Source organism: Podarcis liolepis, assembly GCF_965112155.1.
Source record: "Podarcis liolepis genome assembly, chromosome: 2".
Classification (NCBI taxonomy): Eukaryota; Metazoa; Chordata; class Lepidosauria; order Squamata; family Lacertidae; genus Podarcis; species Podarcis liolepis.
This window is the reverse complement of record NC_139555.1, coordinates 253,481-270,918: the sequence shown is the minus strand read 5'-3', so window position 1 is coordinate 270,918 and position 17,438 is coordinate 253,481. Positions and strand designations below refer to the sequence as shown.

Genomic DNA, 17,438 nt, shown 5'->3' with positions numbered 1-17,438 from the left:
GAAGGTGCCAAAATTCCAAGTGACCAGAAGAGACTTTTCATATATGCGACTACTGCTGCCCAGAAACTATTAGCTCAGAGATGGAAAGAAAGCACAGTCCCTACCAAAGAAGAATGGCAGATTAAACCAATGGACTATGCATAAATGACAAAACTGACCGGAAGTATTAGGAATCAGGAAGACCAAAATTTCAATAAAGAATTGGGAAAATATGTAATTTACCTAAAAAAATCATTGTAAATAATAAAAATTATTACTAGGAATGGAATGCAGTTAAGCATTGGACTATGGTTTTATCAGAGATTTAATAAAACTGGATTAACATTATCACAGGTCCACCACATGTGATAAAAGTCTCCATCTGCCTCTTTGCATTTAGGAGACTTCTGGTTGGCTCGCCCGATCATGGCGGACAGGAGCCCTTTCGTGGAAAGGGCGCTGGTGCTATGAAGGCAGGGGAGAACCACTAGAGCACTGCGGTACCCCGAAAAACCCTCAGATTGAGCATTCTGAGGACCTGGTGTTCCTGCAGGTGCCTGGAACGGCTCCCCCGCTCCCCGGTAAGCTCTAAAAAGAGCGCTGAGTGTGAGCGGGGTTGGAGACAGTGGCACTTGGGAATCGACTCACTTTCGCTTCCTTCAATGCACGGAGCTCTGAGTCCGGCAATCGTGAGCAGCCAATACCTCCAAGGAAAATTTGATTCAAAACTCGTGAGTAAAAGGATACAAATTTGATTTGCGTATCAAGTCCCCTCCCCCCCCCCATGTGAAATGAAAACACCGGACACATTATTTAAGGTTAATGGGCGTAAAAGGCCACAACTTTATTGATTACAGGAATTAGAAGGTATTGGCCTTAGGCCAATCGACTACCTGGCATGGAGACTGGGAAGGGTTATCCACCAGCCGTGGGAGTCCTGTTGAAGTACGCCAACTAGGATCCCACGGGTGTCAGCGCTCGGGGGGGTGCCGGAGGCCCTCACCTCCCTAGGTTTCAGACAAGGCAATGCCCCCTGGAGTCCTTTAGCGGACTACCCTTTTCCATTGGTGGAAGGTGATGGTGTTTCCTTCCCCCTTCATTTGCATAACAATTACCCCTGCCAATGCCTAACCGCCAATACTGAGGAAGTTGTGACGTTTACTACGAGGTAGGCGAAAAAACCAAATGGCTGGAAGTGCGCCAAGTAGAAAAATTCCTACCAGGCCCCTTGCGGCGACCAAGGTCAAAGCTAGCTAAGCCTAAAGGGTGGGTGGGATGGGAAAACCGGGCAGCTGGAACGGGGCAAAGAGGGCAGTGCCCGGGCGCACCTGGCCTTAAATGGGCTAGGCCACGCCTCCCCAGTCCGATTGGTGGGCAGGGTCGCAGGCATGCCTGGGGATTCCCTCGTTCTTGTGGGGGCTAAAGGCCAGCCCCCGCGGGTGTGGGAGGGGGTGGGCCCGCAACCCCACCTCCTCCCAAGCTCGGAAGTGGCTCTGTCAATTTGGAAGGAAAGGGATTAAAAAATGGAGGTCGATCCCTTCCGCTGAATGAAAAATGAAAGCAGCTAATGTAACCAAAAGCCGCAACCTTAAACTCTTTGCTTTTAGAAAACTTTCAAGTAAACTTAGACCCCCCCCCTTCTAGTAGGGGGAAGGGGGTAAAAAGACTAAAAATTAATTTCCCTGCAGAAGACTGTTTGAACTGTTGTATATTCTTTGTGGAAGCGGACCTCCCGGTGGGGGAAGGCTAGACTCTATTGGGACATCATAAAGGAATCGGATACTTTCAACTTTCGTTTTCCCCTTTGGGAAAAACAAAGTAATTCCAGCGGCTGATTTCCTCGTTTATAATCATTGAGTATTGTGTTTGTAATGTTTTGATTGCCTGTTTTACTGCCTCTTTGTTTGCTTTGTTTGGCAGCTGTTTCTCCTTTTTCATAATTTCCTCTAATATTTCTTTTTTTCTCTCAATTTCCTTTTAAATGAATTTTGTTGTATAAAGAGTCCTCTCATTACAGCCTTGCTTGCATCCCAGACCGTCTGTAACTTTGTTAGCCCTTGACTATTTATTTCAAAATAATCCCTCAAGGTCTTTTTTGCTTTTTCAACAAATTTGTGATCATCTAATAAATCAACTTTAAAAGGTTAAGTCCATTTGTAATTATTGCCTGAACAAATTGTACTTTGTTTATATCACACAAGATAATTCTATAGTAAATCAAGTAATATGTGTTTTATGTTATTAAGGTAACAAAGTAACCTGTCAGGGAAAAAGGCAAAATAAATAATATAACAACATAATATTTTGCATTTTCCACCCCCCAAATTCTCACCCTCTGACTTCAAAAGTGCAATGCCAGGTCAATGATTCACAAGTTGGCTATCATCCACAACTTGATCTGGCATGTGTAACACAGACTTGGTTGAAGCAAATGGGGCTGTCCTTCCACTGCTTGTCCACCAGGTTTCTCTTACGCACAGCAACCCAGGTCATATGGTCGGGGGGGGGGGGGTTGCAGTGATTTTTACACCAGGCGTCCTATTGGGGAGACCCAGTTCTCTGAGTGCATGCTCTGGAAGTTGGACATTAGGGGCAGTACAGGATTCCTTTTGGTGTACCGACCTCCCCACTGCACAAAGGATTCCCTGTCTGAGCTGCTTCAGGTCATGGTGGATGTTCTCCTGGAGACATCTAGTTTGGTTGTCCTAGGGAATTTTAACATCCATGCCATCACAACCTTACAAAGGGCCGCTTGGGACTTCGTGGAAAGCATGGCCTCCATGGGGCTGTCCCTGAATAAGTTTGGCCCAACTCAGTCGCGGACATGCCTTAGACCTGTTGTTCACATCTATGGATGTGGGTGACACCAAGTAAAAGTGAAACAAAAGAAGTGCCATGGTCGGATCACTTCCTGGTGCCACTGGACTTCTGCGCAACTCTTCCCCTCTGAAGGGAGGTGGGACCGATTCGGATGGCCCATCCCTGCCACTTAATGGATACAAATGGTTTCCAGAGAGTGGTAGGAAATGTTTTATCCCATGAGATGGCCTTTCAGCTGATTCCATGGTGGCCCACTGGAATGCAGAGTTAACCAGGGCTATCGACTGTCTGGCTCCGAAGCACCTTCTCTGATTGCATGGAGCCCAGACAGCCTTGTGGTTTTCCCCAGAGCTGACAGCGATGAAAGAATTGCTGAGATTGCTAGAGCACCAGTGGCAGAAAACTCATTCTGAATCGGACCGGACACAGGTTAGAGCTCAACGTCAAGTCTACCAAGTGGCGATAGCAAAGGCGAAGAGGACCTTCTTCACTGCCTCTATTGCATCTGCAGAAAACAGCAGCAGAAGACTCTTTTGGGTGGTTCGCAATCCAACGGAACCACCTTTGCCACGGGGCCTGGTAAGGACCCCAAGAACTCCTGCAATGATTTTGCTAAGTTTTTTTGCAGATAAAGTTGCTCAGACCCACTGAAAGAGGCTGTTATTAAACCGCTTCTTTAAAAAACATCTTTAGACCCGGCCAATATGGCCAACTATTGCCCAGTCTCAAATCTTCCATTCTTGGGCAAGGTGATTGAGCAGGTGGTTACTGAACAACTCCAAGCATGCCTGGAGGATGTGGACCATTTGGATCCCTTCCCGTTGGGATTCAGGCCTCATCATAGGACTGAATCTACCATGGTTGCGCTGGTTGATGATCTCGGGCGGGCTAGGGACAAAGGAGAAATCTGTTTCCTAGTTCTGCTGGATCTCTCAGCGGCCTTTTATACCATCTACCATAACATCCTTCTGGAGCGTTTAGAGGGGCTGGGAGCTGGGGGCACTGCTATACAGTGGTTCCGCTCCTTCCTCCTGGGCCGTGTCCAGAAAGTGGTGTTGGGGGATGAGTGTTCAGACCCCTCTCCCTCATGCTTTCTAACATCTATATGTTATATGGAGGAGTTTGGGAGGCTGATTACTCCCATCTCAGCCTCTAATTGCACGTGTGCTTAGGGAAGTTTTTAATGATGTTTTAGCGTGTTTTTAATATTCTGTTGGGAGCTGCCCAGAGTGGCTGCAGAAACTCAGCCAGATGGGCAGAGTATAAATAATAAATAATAATAATAATAATAATATTGAAATACTGAAGTGTAAATTGTGATGTATGATTTAAGCAGGTGTGCTGCCTTGCCCTGCACATTGCAGGGTGTGCTGACGTCCCAAGACATAAGTGGCCTTTTTTCAGTGGCACTGACTAAAATGGACAGTCAGGAACTTCAATTAAAGCTTTAGTTAGTCAATCTATTAATTAACATTAGCAGCCCTAATTTTATGTGTTTGAATTTTGATGCTGCATTTAAGTGCTGGCTCCTAAGTTTTTTTTAATAATTTATATTTTGAGCTGGCTGGGACGCAATAAGGAGGAAAAATGGAAACAAAATCTAAAGAACACATATTATTTTGGAGTGGTATTTCAAGCTATAACTAACATTTTAACATGTAATCATTACACTACAAAACTTTAAAACATTTTAAATGATTTTAATGAATATATAAATAAGAATTAAACACATTTACAGCTTTAGAAATATCACCAACACCATAATTGTTTCATAAAAAATAGCATACTTTTTGATTCATGAATCAAATAAAATGCAATTGGAAGTCAAGTCCACAGGTTTTCCCAAGCCTTGTTTGCTGAATATTGTTTTGACATTTCTTTGCTAGCTCACTTTGCTTCTCAGCATTTGCATTATCCACTGAAATACCTATTTTTGCTTGAGATCTACCCAGTGACAAGACAGCTATGAACAGGAGCTTGAAAGAAAAGTGCTGGATCAGAATATTGGACTGTATGTTCAATTTATCTGAATGGGATCTACCAGTCAGATCCTATGCAGATAACTTGAGCATACAGTCTAATATTGAGCACTTTTCTTTCAAGCTCATATTCATAACTGTCTTGTCTCTGGGTAGATCTCATGCAGAAAAGATTTGTGCTAAAACAATACGAATTACTGGGGGGCCACCAGGTGCCGCGTTGGAAGATGGCCGACAATAACATCTCTCTGACCCATACGAGGTACTAAGGGGCTGCTATGGGAAGTATGCAGCCTTCCTGAACTCCTCCAGGATGTGGAGAACTGCCCTGCCAGCGGTGTTCACAATGCACCCCCTGAAACGAGTGATGGGGGTGCCGAACACTTGGCACAGGCCCTCGGTGAAGTCAGACCTTCCTGACGCCGATTCCAATCAGTGCGTGCTGGTTGCTTCAGCTTGGAATTATAATTGGAAACATAAGATTGGAAATGAAGCTGAAAGCACATACATCAAGTAAAGCTCGAAGATAAGACTGCTGATTAATGGATCTCTGCGACCAGGAGTGACGGATGGATAAGTAAATCTTCTGATGAATCACCATAAGGAGACTGTATGTTTGGAACGAAGGGGGGGGGGTGTGTGGAGGAAAAAACTCTTTTTTTCTTTGCATGATGTGACATTAATAACCCTTCACCCCAGATAGAAAAAAGATCGTCACGTTTCTATGAATCACAGGCAGGATTTTAAGAACTATGTGGGATGAGTATAACAGGAAAGAAGACTGCAGAACAGTGAGAAAAGAAGAAAATTTTTATGACGCAGTTAAAAAATGGCGTCTCGCCATGACAGGTTTGCCGAGGAAGGACTGGGGGAGGAGAATCAGGATTGTTTGAAAGAGAAGGAATGCTGGAATGTAAGTTTGACCTGACAGAACCCCCAGACTCATTTGTTATTTGGTAAGCCTGAGAAAAATAAAGGACAGATCGGAGATTAATTTTGTTTATGGAAGCGTTGTGCAGAGGCTGTCCCGGATCGATATGATTTTTGGAAAAGTACAAAATCCACATAGAATGCCAGCTGTTAACCTGCTTGTGAAAATCATCAGAGATCGCAAAGAAAGGAATTTATGATAACAACAAGAGAAAAGAAGTAACAAAGGACTTTCCGGATCAAACTGGAGAGAACTGTCTAATTAAAGCAGTAAGATAAGTAATGCTGTTTTGGACTCGAGCTGAGCTTGATGTATGGGTACCCCCAACAAAATTTAAAATTTGGCTGTATAATTTGGAACCAATGTGATAATGTGATGATTGGCCTGTTAATATTTTTTTTTTAAACACACAATACGAATTACTGCTCCCTAGATCTGCTCTGGAGGGTTCAGGGAACCCTCAGAACAGATTTAGGGATGCATGAGGGGAGGAGAGGGAGAGAACATTTCACTGTACAAGGTGAAGTCTTACTGCAAAACAAATAAATCCATGAAAATATCAGAAAGCTTCACTTAGTAGCATTCAGCCGAAGATAGTTAGACTTTTACTTGAAGCACCAGAGCTCAGCTATGGCTAATATACCAGGCAGATTCCTGTACAGGCCCCTCCTCCACAATCTGTAGGCCACTTCACACAAGGCTTTCTCTAAAAAGGTGTGTGCCAACATTTCCAAACCTGGTCCCCTCCAGGTGTCTTGGGACTTTCTCTTCATCATCCCTGAGAACTGGCCACACTGCCTGGGGCTGATGGGGACTGTAGTCCAAAACATGCACAGGAGACACAAGTTTGGTGTACCTCGTGCGAATGGAGATCATATGAACATGTATTGTGCCCTCTTGGGAACTTGTAAGTGACTGCTGTAACACAGCTTTGAAGCACAGCAGAAAATTCCGGGGTGGTAGATAATATTTGAGTCCTGTTCATTATTACATTCCTTTTTTCAACCTGTGTAGAAAAAGCATCCCTTATTCATTTTCACCCATGAGAGTTGAATAACATTCCATTTTTCCCTTGAGCCATAAGCAGAAATTCAACATAAAAAAGAAATCACAATCTTCTTTGGTATAGGACTAGGAAGAGATTGCCAGGTTCCCAGCGCCAGCTCAGATTGTTACATGTCTGAAAGCTTGACAGCTCAGTCCTGCCAGGGTTGCAAATATTTCCTGTGTCACAGAAACGCCTAGAAGGGTATATATAATCTTTGGTCCAAATGATGGTGACAGACCCACTGTTTTCAGACATGGGCATCCCAATCACACATTTTATAGATACTGACAGGAGCAAACCAGTTATGGCTGGTTTTCAGCCACATTCCTAAAGAGGCAGTTAGCCCAGAAGGGATCTGATCAGTACCTTCAAAGCAGTAAGTAAACAAGCACTTGAGGGGATCTTATTTTAATGCGTGACAGGAAAAGAAGACTTGTACCAAGAACAGATCTCCCATAGATCAAGGCACAGAGGAGAGTGACCCCATAAGCAGCACCCTCCCTCCATAGATGTGCTTTACAATCTTTAGTGAGCATTGCACAGCAGTGAAAATCAAATATTTGTCCTTCTGGTAACCAGCAGTGCTACTCAAAATGGCTGCCATGGGAGGTGTGGCGGTTTGTCCCATTACCATGGAGACACAGAGCAATGGTTTCAAGTTAACAGGCAAGGCAAGGCAGTAGTGCTTGAGGGGCACCTTCTGGCGGAAAGGAAGAACAGGAAAGACTGGGTTTGGGGAATGATGACACCCTCTGCCACTAGGTCATCTAGGAAACAATACCCTCGCCCCTTATTTTGCCTGCCCAAGGGCATGTATATCTGCATTTTCCAGCACATAAACCTTCTGGCCCTCCTTTCCTGGCATCACCACATGATTCAGCATTGCCTGCGCCACAGTCACTGTTGGGACAGAAAGGGCTGTGGGACAGACAAGGGCTACCACTCCTAGGAATTTCTGGGCCATCCACTCTGCCGGCCGAGACTCCTGGCGATCACACAGCAGCACTCTGTGGGAGACACAAGGAGAAAACCACTTCCTTTCAGTTGTCTGATGTCACCAGGTATCACGGCTGCTCAGAATGGTGACTTCTGGAAGGCAACAGATAACACCCTGGATACCTTTTAGAGTACAAGCAAGCAGGGAGGGGGAAGCTGCATCTATCACGGGCATTTCTGGAGACAGCAAAATCAGTGAATCATATAAAAGACCAAGTGTATTGGATTCAGGACAGTGAATACAGTAATTTTTCAAACAGGGCATATTAAGTATCTGCCTCAGGCCCCAACATGGAAGCTACAGTGGTTCCAGCGTAGGGGGCCGTTCACTCCTGCTGAAACACTTTGCATTACTTACGCTGGTCTAAAAATGGAGCAACGGTCAAAGCCAACTGCTTGGACCCTGTCCTCTGCTTCACCCTGTAGGGGAAGAGGAAATGAAATATTAGATCTCTCACACACACGTTCATTTATTTACATACAAAAGTTTTATCCTGCACTTTTAACATAGATTCATTTTTCTAGGGTAGTTAACACAGTAATAAGAAACAAGAGGTACAATTTAAAATATTACTAAAATGAAACTAAGTCAGCAAATTAAAAACCATCTGAAACATCAACAGCCAATTTAAAGAGTGTAAAATCAAGTTGCTCCAAGTTTTAAAATATTTCACTTTTTAAGAGACTGGGAAAACAACTTGTTTGGATTTTTATCTGGGACCTAAAATGTATTAGAATTTAGGGATTAAAACAAATATTTTAATTGAATTGAACCTGAAAACTCACTGAGAGTTGTTTCTATGCAGGCAAGATATGATCTTTTTGCCTGATTCCTGTTCACAACCTAGCTGCAGTATTCCATACTGTCTTCAAAGGCAGCCCCATGAAAAGTGCACTGCAGTAATCCAGCTTCAAAATTACCAGGGCAGGGGCAGCTGATGAAGCAATCCCACACAGAAGCAAAACACCGTAAAGTACACCAGATCCAAACTCTGTTCAGGAGTGCAGCTTCTCCTGTCGGAGCTGGCCTAAGCCTGGCAGAAGAAAAGTGAGCCTTTAAAACAGGGTTTGAGTAACACTTCCCTTTTCATCAGTGTAACTTACACTGGATTACCAGGTCATGAAACTGAGCTGCATGGGTTGAGGATCGCACCCAAGCCCCCCCCCCCCACTCTTGCCCCACCACATCCCTTTATTAGGGCTTACATTGGCTTCGCATCTACAGCACACCATATTATGGCAGGGATATTGATCTTGACCTCTTCATTTTGAACCACAAACACTGTGTTGCTTCTGGGTTGTTTGTGTGTGTGCGCATGCTAGTGTGTGTAGTGCTGATAGTGTCAGGCCAAGACTGGGGAGACCCAGGTTCAAATTATTCCTCAGCTATGAAAGCTACGTGATGATCATGGACCAGTTACTAATCTCTCTCAGCTAACAAACCCCAGAGGGCTTTTGTGAAAGTTTAATGGTCTGGGGGAGGGAGAGAAAACCTTGTAAACCACCTTGGAGGAAAGGCAATTATTATTAATAATAATAATAATAATAATAATAATAATAGCTTCTGATAATAATAATAATAATAATAATAATAATAATAATAATAATAATAATAATAGCTTCTGCTAATATCCAGAATAGCAGTAGAATGAAGAGTAGAGCCTAGAGCCACAGCCATCTGTACATAAAATTAAAACCTAGAACTTGGCATTTAAGGACAGAATTCAGAACAGCTCAGAAAACTGGTGTCTCCTCCCATACATTGATTACTTTGTTTTGAAAGACAATTCAAGACCTGGGGAACCTGTCGCTCACCCAATGTTGCTGGACTGCAACTTGCAGCTGATGAGTACTGGAGTCTGGCAACATCTGGAGGGCCAGAGGGTTTGCACCCCAGGACTAGGCAGTGGCGTAGCGTGGGGGGTGCCAGGGGGGCCGGCCGCACCGGGCGCAACATGGACGGGGGGCGCGCTCGCACTAGCAGCTCTCTGCCCCTACTAAAATCCACGGGTTAGGGAGCCTGCGCTCGCTCGGCTTGGCGAGGAGGTCGCAGAAGGGGGAGAGCGAAGCCTTCTGCCGCGGGCAAAAAAAGGAGAGGAAGCCGGGCGGGCGGGCGGGCGGGCTGGCTGGCGGGGGTCTGGCTGCGCCTGCTGCTGCCGTTGCTGCTGCTGCCGGGGCTTTGACAGCTTGGCGAAGCGGAGGGAGAGGAGCTTTATGGTAATTGTGGCTCTCTCTCCACTGGCCGCCTGGCTAGTGAGCCGAGCCGAGCAGGGAGTCTGGCGAGGGGGCGGGAAGAGACTTTTCCACCTCGCCTGGTCAAAAAGGAGAGCGGAGTCTCCTCAGGGCGCTCTCAGGCAGGGCAAGGCAAGCAGAGCGAGGAGGAGAGAGAGGGGAAAGGGGGGGGGAAGCAGCCAGGAAACGCTGCGGTGTGGAGGAGGAATCAATTAAGGAGAGAAAGCGAAAGGAAAGAAAAGAGGCAGCTCCAGGAGAGCGCGGGGGAAAGAGAAGCCTCGCTGCTGCTGCTTGGGAGAGTAAATTACTGTACTTGCCTTGCCCCGGGTTAGGGGGCGCAAATTAATTGCCTTGCCCCGGGTTAGGGGGCGCAAATTACTTGCCTTGCCCCGGGTGCTGATAACCCACGCTACGCCGCTGGGACTAGGCTCTCTCCAACAAGACACACCTTAACCCGGAGGTAGAAGAAGCGGCTCGAGCTATTGGCCCCTTTGCTCGACTGCAGGACAAAGTGGTGACAGCCACCAGCTTTGGCGAGTCTCGCAGAGTGCTCAACGTAGTCGCGGTCGACCCGCACAAATCCATCCTGCAGGCCAGAGAAAGTAACATTTACTTGGAAATCCTCTCTATTCCAAAGGGTAAGGGTGACTCAAGCCATAGTTAAATACCAATAATTTTCACTCAGTAGGTTAAACTAGCAGGTGACAGCTAGTGCAGGGCAAAACCTGGACTGGAAAGACCTGTGTTCAAGTTGGGCAAGCTAGTCTTTCTCTCAGTCCAGTGTACCTCACAGGGTTGTTGTGAACAAAGAATTAGATAACCTCATGCTTGGAAGAAATGTTGTGCATATGTAATAAATGAACAACTCCTATTGCATCCTCTGCCAAGGTCCCAACGCTCCCATTTCACCCTCACAGCTCTCAGACACAAAGGAAAAGAAAGCAAACATTAGGCCACACCAAAGTGCTTGGGTGGCTGCTTCATGCAGCTCCCATTTCCTTTTACTCCGGAGACAGGGAGCCACTTTTCCTTTGAGAAACCTTCCAGGGATCACATGCCAGTGACAAAAATGTGCGGAACAAGAGATGTGAATTTTACATTTGCATACTAGGCTAGTTTCTTCACAGGCCACTCTCCATCCTCCATGCAGGCAAGCAAGAAGCATCACCAGGAGATGTGGCTGAGGGAAGAGGAGGGCGGCAGCTGTGGAGGGTGTGTGGCGTGGGGAGATGGTCACGGAACCAACACAGGTGCTTGAATGGCTCCTGACCTGAGGCTCCCTATGGCTGTGTGGGCCTTGCCATCTTCCTCAGTTCCTCCCACCCACAAAATACTGCACCGCCCTCCTGCTGGCATTGGATGCTCACCACTCCGGCTTTGGCCTTTGTTGTCCCCAGGCAGCAAAACCCAACATCATGGCCTTGGAAGGCAGCCACCGATTCATCCAGTTTCTCAAAGTCAACAACTTCTTGTGACTGGGATGCAGAGCACGAGAGGAGCCAAAAGGAGGAGAAAACAACATGCAAATCTTCAAATTAAAAAAATGACCCACGTGGAGGAATGGAGCTTCAAACAAATAAGTAAACTCATTCTATCTCCTGGTGTAGCTGTCATCACACTCCCTAGAAGCCTCCACACATGTGGAAGCCAAGCACAGAAGCACAGCTACTTATGTGTGTATGGGGGGGGGGATACATATGTTAAGCGGTGTTGTAACCCCATCTCTCATCCGCTGGCTCTGCCATTCTTTCCTAAAGAGCAGAAATCTACAATTTCTCCAAGGATTGTTTGGCCAACCCACACCTCTCTGCTCCAGACCTCCTGCCAGCCAGTGTGGGGGATTCTTGCAGGGCAGAGCTGGGCAGCTTGTCTGCTGCCCCATACCACATTCTGTGTTGCCCCCAATGCTTCCTGAAGCATCCCATAAGAGTGTCTTCTTTGTTGTTCTTTTGGTTATAAGTTTTACCTATAATATTAATTAATTGATTCCACCTGTGCGTTTTGTGTAACATTCTAAATACTGTTGGCTCTATTTGGAGAGCAACTTTTATCAGCCAAGCCCACCGTCTTGAGAGATGTCTCTGTGGTTTCTGACAGAGAAATCCAGCAGCAACATCTTGGCGTGAAAGCCGAGTTATTAAAGAAACACAAAGGAGCATCTTGTTGTATGAAACAGTGTTAATTGGCCGGCACTGCTCAGAAACAGGAAAAATGGACTCAGTGCACCCTGAGATTGTGTTTCCAGAGGGGGAGAGAAGCCAGGCATGTTGCAGGCAGTGGGCTGCCCACCACAAGGAGGATTCAACACAGGTAGCCATCCTTTTGGGGTCTTCCCTTCTGGGGGTGAAGGACTGCACCCAAATGGAAGTAGCAGACCCTAGATGAGAGGCAGGGAAGTGACGATCTCCCAGGATGAGACACTGGGAGAGGAAAGGGAAGATCTCTGGCGAGAGCTCCATCCACCAAAGTAGGATGGTGCATGACTAGCCCAAGAGCATCATGAGCACAAATCCAACATGAATGAGCCCTAAATAGGATGCCTGGAGGAACCCTGGTGTGGTCTAGTGGTGGAAAAGTCAGACTAGGCTTGGAGGAGACCCAGGTTTGAATCCCCAGGAAGCTCAGGGGCTTACCTATCTCTTAGCTTAGTAAACAAAACTGTGCACTCTGGCACTTGTCAAGGTGACCGGTTGCACCAGAAGCAGTTTAGTCCTGCTGGCCACATGACCCAGAAAGCTGCCTGTGGACAAACACCAGCTTCCTTGGCCTGAAGCAAGATGAGCGCCACACCCCATAGTTGCCTTTGACTGGACAACCATCCAGGGGTCCTTTACCCTTACCTTACCATAGCTTGCCCTACCTCACAGCGTTGGTGGGAGGACAAAAAGGGGGCGAGGGAAAGAGAATCTGGATCTATGTTTAAAAATCAACAATGACTTAAGGAACATTTGCTTTCATTACCACATTGCTGTAAAGTGATCCTTCCAACTTCCGGCGGCCAATGAGGGTAATCTTGGAGAAAAGCTGTCGCCTCAAGAGCTCAGCTAGGAGTTCCTTCCCAGTTTCACCAGAAGCACCCAAGATGAAACAGGTTTGGTTCTTCTCCTGGAAACTCTTCCAGAAGCTCTTCATTTCTTCTGTGCTGGGGACAGTCATGCTGTTGGTAGGTCAACAGAGGTGGCGGAGAAGGGACCACAATCCTATGTAAACTATACACTTACCTGGGGATAAGTCATAAGAGAGTCAGTATGGTATAGTGGTTAGAGGGTTGAGCTCAGACCTGAGAGGCCGGGGTTGAAATCCCTGTTCAGTCATGAAACTCACTGGGTGATCTTGGGTAACTCACGGTCTCTTAGCCGAACCTAATTCACAGGGTTGTTGTGAGGATTAAAGATGAACATACTTCAAGGGACACAGGTGGCGCTGTGGGTTAAACCACAGAGCCTAGGACTTGCTGATCAGAAGGTCGGTGGTTCGAATCCCCGCGACGGGGTGAGCTCCCGTTGCTCGGTCCCTGCTCCTGCCAACCTAGCAGTTCGAAAGCACCTCAAAGTGCAAGTAGATAAATAGGTACCGCTCCGGCGGGAAGGTAAACGGCGTTTCTGTGCGCTGCTCTGGTTCGCCAGAAGCGGCTTAGTCCTGCTGGCCACATGACCCAGAAGCTGTACGCCGGCTCCCTCGGCCAATAAAGCGAGATGAGCACCGCAACCCCAGAGTCGGCCACAGCTGGACCTAATGGTCAGGGGTCCCTTTACCTTTACTTCAAGGGAAGTCATAGCACTGCTCTATTCTGCCTTGGTCACACCAGGAGTCCTGTGTACCACAATTTAAGAAGGATATTGACAAGCTGGAATGTGTGCAGAGGAGGGCAACCAACATGGCCAAGGGTCTGGAAACCAAGCCTTATGACGAATGGTTGAAGGAGTTGGTAATGTTTAGCCTGGAAAAGAGGAGACTGAGAGGAGATAGGAGAGCCCAGAGGGGCAGTGGACCTGGGCAGGGATTTTTGAGGGGGCATGAATCAGATGCCCCCCACAGGTGCCCTTGGTGCAGCGCAGCCCGGTCAGAGGAACCAACGTTTGCGGAGAGGAGCACTGGGCCTCATGGGGGGCATCTGTGTGGGAGCGCCTGGTTCACACCCACAAGTGCAATGTCAGCTGGCTGTGTTCCCCGCTGTGCAGCAGGTAGGAGGCGCAGCGCAACCCTGCTTGGATCTGGGGCGGGGTCACTCTGGCAGGGTCGACAGTAAGGGCTGGGGTGCCATGGTGGGCTCCTTCGTGCTTCCCCCTGCCTTGCACACATCCCTCCAGCTCACATGTGCCTCCCCAGGCGCCATGAGAACCACCATTTTTTTAAGCCTGTCAAGAAAACGGGACAGTCAATTGCAAGGTATTTCATTTTCTTTCTTTTCTTTTTTTAAAAGAGCATTCTTTTGAAAGCCTCTATCAATATACTGCATGACTTTTGCATCTTGAGCAGGCAGTCCTGTCATCCTATCCCAGCATCGAGGAAACTTTGCTCCTCTAGATGAAGGCTGAACTCCCACTGCCATTCCTGCCCACTGGGGCTGATGAGAGTGGGAGTCCCCCCTCACCTGCACTTCCCACCCCTTTGCTACCTTACCATGTACACCACCTGGAGCTCCTTGGAGGAAAAAGCTGCAATATAGATGCAACAAACAAGCAAGCAAACATGCAAGTAAACAATGACATCATTGGAAGCCCCACCTACTTCTAAGCGACTTAGATCCTGGTTTAAGAACAGACATGATTTCAAACCAGATACCAGTGCTGGTTCATAGAGTTGGAAGGGATCCCCGAGAGTCATCTAGTCCAACCCCTCAGCTCCTAGATTCTAGAAGCTGTCAGTATGCGACAGTGGCCCCACCCCAGAACAGCTAAACCAGGTGAAGGTAGCCAATGGGTCTCAGACCCTTGATGAGTTACGGAGTTCCCCTGCACGTGAAGACAGGCTCTGGGCGGAAGATATCAAGAGTGGGTCCAACCCTCAAGCCCCTGCATGTGCAGTCGAGGGAAGTGGGGGGGGGGTCTAGGGGCTCCTCAGCCTGGGAAGGTCCTAAACCTCTGCTGCCATGAGGGTTATCTTTGGAGGAAGGAAAGGTTGAGGAGTAAATCCTACACAAATCCTGAGGGGCGTCCCCAAGACGGTGAAATGGTGCCTCCTGCCAGCAACTCCTGCGGGTGCCAAACACATGGCTCTGCTTCCCTTGGCACATCAGTTCGGCCGAGAGAGGCGCCTTGTTCTCCCGACAAGCCCAGGCCCTCCGCCCACACTGACGGGACACGGGCGCTGCTAAGACAGCGCTTTGGCTTCACCCTCAGAGGCGCACTCCATTGCCCAGCCCCCGCCCTCTTCCGCCTCCCCAGCTCCACCCCCGCGTCGCCAGGTGCGGCCGCGCATTGATCGCCCTTGGGGGCAAAGGGCGCCGGGATCGGGGCCCCTGGGCAGCCCCGGCTCCTGCCCGCAGACCCCCCCCAGGCGCGCCCCCTCGGGCTCCTCTCCGGGGGCAGCTTCGCTCCCCAAACCCCTTCCCGCCCCCTTCCCGGGGCAGCGCAGCCGGAGAGCGGCGAGCCGGGCCACCTCCCGCGCCGCCCGCCCAACCGCCCGCCCGCCACTCACCGGCCGAGAGCAGACAAGCCGCCGCCGCCGCCGCTCTTCCCTTTCTCCGCCGGGACGAAGCGCTCGGCGACGCATGCGCACGTGCGCGCCTGGCGCTCTCCGCCTCCCGAGCGGGATTGGAGAGCGGCGAGGGACGCCCCGGGGCCATCTAGTCCACCCCCGCAAAGCCAGGGAAATGTTTCGCAGCGAAGATTCAGGATGAGCTGCGCATTTCCCCCCTGCTTCAACCGCCCCGTCGTGTTAATCTCGCGACGTCTTTGGGCTGATGCGTGTTCGCTTTTATTTGGGGTTCATTCTTCCTTTATCGTTTGACTGGTCCCGGAAACGTATTTGCATCGGAGAATGAAATCTTAACAAAATGATCGCAAGCCTTTGCCCCCTCCCAAGGAACTTTTTTTTGGGGGGGGAGGGCAGGGCGAGGCCGAAGGGGGGGGCAGCAGGGCAGCTCCCCCCATCCACAAATATTGTTGAAGAGCATTGAAAGTACTCAATTATCTGAGGTTCTCTGCCCCCCCAGCAGAAGCCTGCCCCCCCGCAATATCCTTTTTGCGGGGTATTTATACTAAGGTTACCAGATTTTTTTTCAAAGAATTCGGGACACTTTTTTTAAAAAAAAGAGAAAAAAAGTTCGTTTGAAAAAATCATTTTTAAAGAAAATTAAGAAGTAATATCTTTTCTTCTGTGGTCTCCTCTGTCGCGCAGCCTTCCTCTGCGCCTGATCTCTTGGAGTGCTATCGGCTGTGGAATAGGCGCAGGCCGGGCCTGGGCTCGGCCACATGTCCTTGCCCTCCCGTGCTCTCCTACCTCTCTTCCGCGGTGGCAGAGCAGCAAGGTCAGGGCTCCGCTCTGTGTTCTTCCTCCTTCTCCTTCTCCTCTCCTCCTTGTCCCTGTGTTGGCTCCAGGGTTTTTACTGGCCCTGGAGCGCCGCTGGGCAGTTGGCTGGGTGGCCAGGCGCTTTCACTCCCGGCTTGATTTGGGTCTGTGGTTCCCCCAGTTGGCGTTCCAGGTGTCCCTGGTTCCGCCTTGGCAGCGGCAACCTCACCAGCTTGGAGCCAGCCTGGTAGTGCAGTTGGCTCTGGCTGGCTTCAGGAGCTGCTCGCTGCCATGGTGCCCACCATTTTGCCTCGCCAGAAGTCCCTATATGATGTGTCTTGTGCCGTTGAACCAACCACGCAACATTCATTCCCTACTAATAAATCTACAACACTTAAAATATTAATCCAGGGACATTAAATGAAATCCGGGGACATTCTGGGGACGGATTTTGTCCGGGGACTGTCCCTGGGAAACGGGGACATCTGGTAACCATAATTTATACCCATGATTTCCCAAGAAAAGCTCAGCAACTTTTGTGGCATCTGAATATAGACTGCATTTTTAATCAAGGCATATATTGGCTTATATCTTGATCAGGTTCCTAAATTAAATGGGCTTAGATTTTCAAATGTTTCATGCCAGCTGTTTAGAGAACCTTTGGCAATGTTTTCCTCCTAGACAAGGGCCCCCCCTTGATTTATAGCAGAAAACAATTCTCAAAGTCGTAAAAAGGGAATTACAGGTTAAGAACAAGGTTACATAGACCAAACATAATTAGGAATGGGTAAATAGTAAAATAAAACCGTTAAACTTGAGCCACAGGACAAAAGGCCAAGAGCACATGGAAAACAAAGCAACTGGCTGGAGAAGGGGGGGAGTGTAAACAGGGGAAGAGGCTTTTTTCCTATTTTATTTTGAGGCTGTAAACTGTTCCTTCCTACTGTTCCTTCCTTTTTACTTTGAGGAAGTTTAAATATGCTGGCTTAAATGTAATTAT

General features: G+C 48.2%; 1 protein-coding gene across 5 annotated transcripts; it reads right to left on the bottom strand.

Annotated features, from left to right (window-relative positions):
• Nucleotides 1–4,484: 4,484 nt before the first annotated feature.
• Nucleotides 4,485–15,979, bottom strand: HTATIP2 (HIV-1 Tat interactive protein 2). 5 transcript variants are annotated; one of them, XR_014521937.1, is made up of 8 exons: nucleotides 15,626–15,979; nucleotides 12,947–13,206; nucleotides 11,353–11,460; nucleotides 10,434–10,571; nucleotides 8,112–8,173; nucleotides 6,553–7,764; nucleotides 6,133–6,445; nucleotides 4,485–4,975 (listed from the first exon to the last, which is right to left on the bottom strand). XR_014521937.1 is itself a non-coding variant. In XM_083486765.1 (6 exons), the coding sequence occupies exons 2-6, from the start codon at nucleotides 13,139–13,141 to the stop codon at nucleotides 7,548–7,550; spliced, it is 720 nt and encodes a 239-aa protein (XP_083342891.1). In that variant the 5' UTR covers nucleotides 13,142–13,206; nucleotides 15,626–15,979; the 3' UTR covers nucleotides 4,485–7,547. The 5 variants fall into 5 exon arrangements, 3 of the variants coding, with proteins under 3 accessions (XP_083342891.1, XP_083342892.1, XP_083342893.1); XR_014521936.1 differs by having other exon boundaries at nucleotides 4,485–6,445; XM_083486765.1 differs by having other exon boundaries at nucleotides 4,485–7,764.
• Nucleotides 15,980–17,438: the final 1,459 nt, after the last annotated feature.